We start from the raw sequence: 1,665 nt of genomic DNA on the forward strand, positions 1-1,665 counted from the left end.
GATTAGGCTCACCAGGAATTGGATTTTCAAATCAACCACTAATCAGGGAAGTTGGCATCGCTTCCCATGCTGCAATTGCGCGCTTGATCGCAGCCTGGAGGTATTCTGCCGCTATCACCACAGGTGCGTCGTGGAGCACAGCGAGAGCAACTTGCTCTTCATATGCCCTATAACGCCCACACCGGTTGGCAAGCACTGGTGGCATCCTTTCGTAGGGGGTCAAACTCGCTGAGTAGTTCAGATGACACCTTATCGTGCGACCCTTGGGAGATATGACAATCCAAGTTCTCGGACTCATATACAGATTGACCAGTGTGTTTATGCTGGAGGTCACGCAAGAAGATGAATTGTGAATTCGGCGACCTTTAACAAAGCCATTCTCAGTGGGGTGGACAAGCTGGGGCAACAACCCACTCACTCGATGTGTCAGAGTTCGGGTGAGAGCCTTCACCTCGACTGGTATGAATGAAATCGGGCGATAGTTGCCTGTGAGACGACGGTCACCCACATTTGAACAGCAGGGACATTGCCGAACGGCGCTGTGAGCCAAGGAGGTCATCACATTCAAACTGGTAGTCAAGCACCCGACGTAGAATCTCCCCGGAGAGGGAGGGGTCGATGTGGAAGAACCCTGCTGAGACTCCATCGAGGCCTGGAGCTTTGCCTGGATGCGTTTTGATTGCACCGCCAAGCTCCTCACTTGAGACCGGCCAATCGAACTCATTGCGCTGCTACTCCGTGAGGCGTTGCGTGATGAGACGCAGAAAGCGGCGCTGAGCCATTCACGACAGGGGGGGAAGTCTCGTTCACATATGATCTCACTCCACCGACTGTGGAAGGCCGTTTTAATGAGAGCCGGATCGATCGTGTAGTTGTACCTCTCCAATGGGCACATCATATAGTCACCTTTTAGGCGGACGAAAGAAGTGTGCAGTCGACACTTCGTTGTGGGAGGCGTGAAAGTCAAACTGGAGGTCGTTCTGATGCTGTCGCCACTCAGCTATACCAATTCGAATGCCACCATTGAGGTGTGGAGCTGGTCGGCAGTCATCCGACCCGACTCATGAGCCCGTAGTGCACACGACACTCCCTCTCCGCTACGTCCATTGTGTGGGTCCTCTGGGCCTAGAATTGTGTGTGGTAGGCTTGGAGGAACTGCCGAGTGCGTTTTTTCCACCCAGCCCACACGACTCCGACATTTGCAGCCGTACTGAGATGGGTGAGGAGAGTCTGTGCCTCCGCACGAATCGTAGCCGTCACCTCGGGGATACGAAGAAGCTCTTTGGGAAGCTTCCAATACGACTTTGATCGTTCCCCAGCCACAGGTAACAATGTCAACACGCGGCACAGGAGGTCGGTTGGGTCAGGACACTGAAAGTAGGTGGCCGATCGATACGCCGCTTGGACAAGTTAGGCATCGGCGAAAATGTAGTCTAGTCGATTGCTACCCTTAAGGTATGAGTAGATACGTGCCTTAGGGTGGTGCGTTCGCCATGCATCCCCCCAGAGATTGTAGCCACGGCATTAATTCGCGTCGCCCCGCGTGATGGGAGCTGTGACCATTGGATGAGTCGACGGCACGATCAACAGGTAGGTTAATGCTCATGACGACTCGCACGCCCCCGAGGTGAAAATCCCGTGGCAAACCCCGGAAGAAGGCTTCCC

General features: G+C 54.2%; 1 protein-coding gene across 1 annotated transcript; it reads right to left on the bottom strand.

Moving 5' to 3' along the window:
- Nucleotides 1–31: 31 nt before the first annotated feature.
- On the bottom strand, nucleotides 32–1,107 carry H310_14543 (hypothetical protein; the record flags this gene model as incomplete). Its single annotated transcript, XM_008882421.1, has 3 exons — nucleotides 32–167; nucleotides 907–980; nucleotides 1,057–1,107. The coding sequence occupies 3 exons, from the start codon at nucleotides 1,105–1,107 to the stop codon at nucleotides 32–34; spliced, it is 261 nt and encodes an 86-aa protein (XP_008880643.1).
- Nucleotides 1,108–1,665: the final 558 nt, after the last annotated feature.

The sequence above is a fragment of the Aphanomyces invadans genome, assembly GCF_000520115.1.
Source record: "Aphanomyces invadans strain NJM9701 unplaced genomic scaffold supercont1.74, whole genome shotgun sequence".
In the NCBI taxonomy this organism is placed as follows: domain Eukaryota; phylum Oomycota; class Saprolegniomycetes; order Saprolegniales; family Verrucalvaceae; genus Aphanomyces; species Aphanomyces invadans.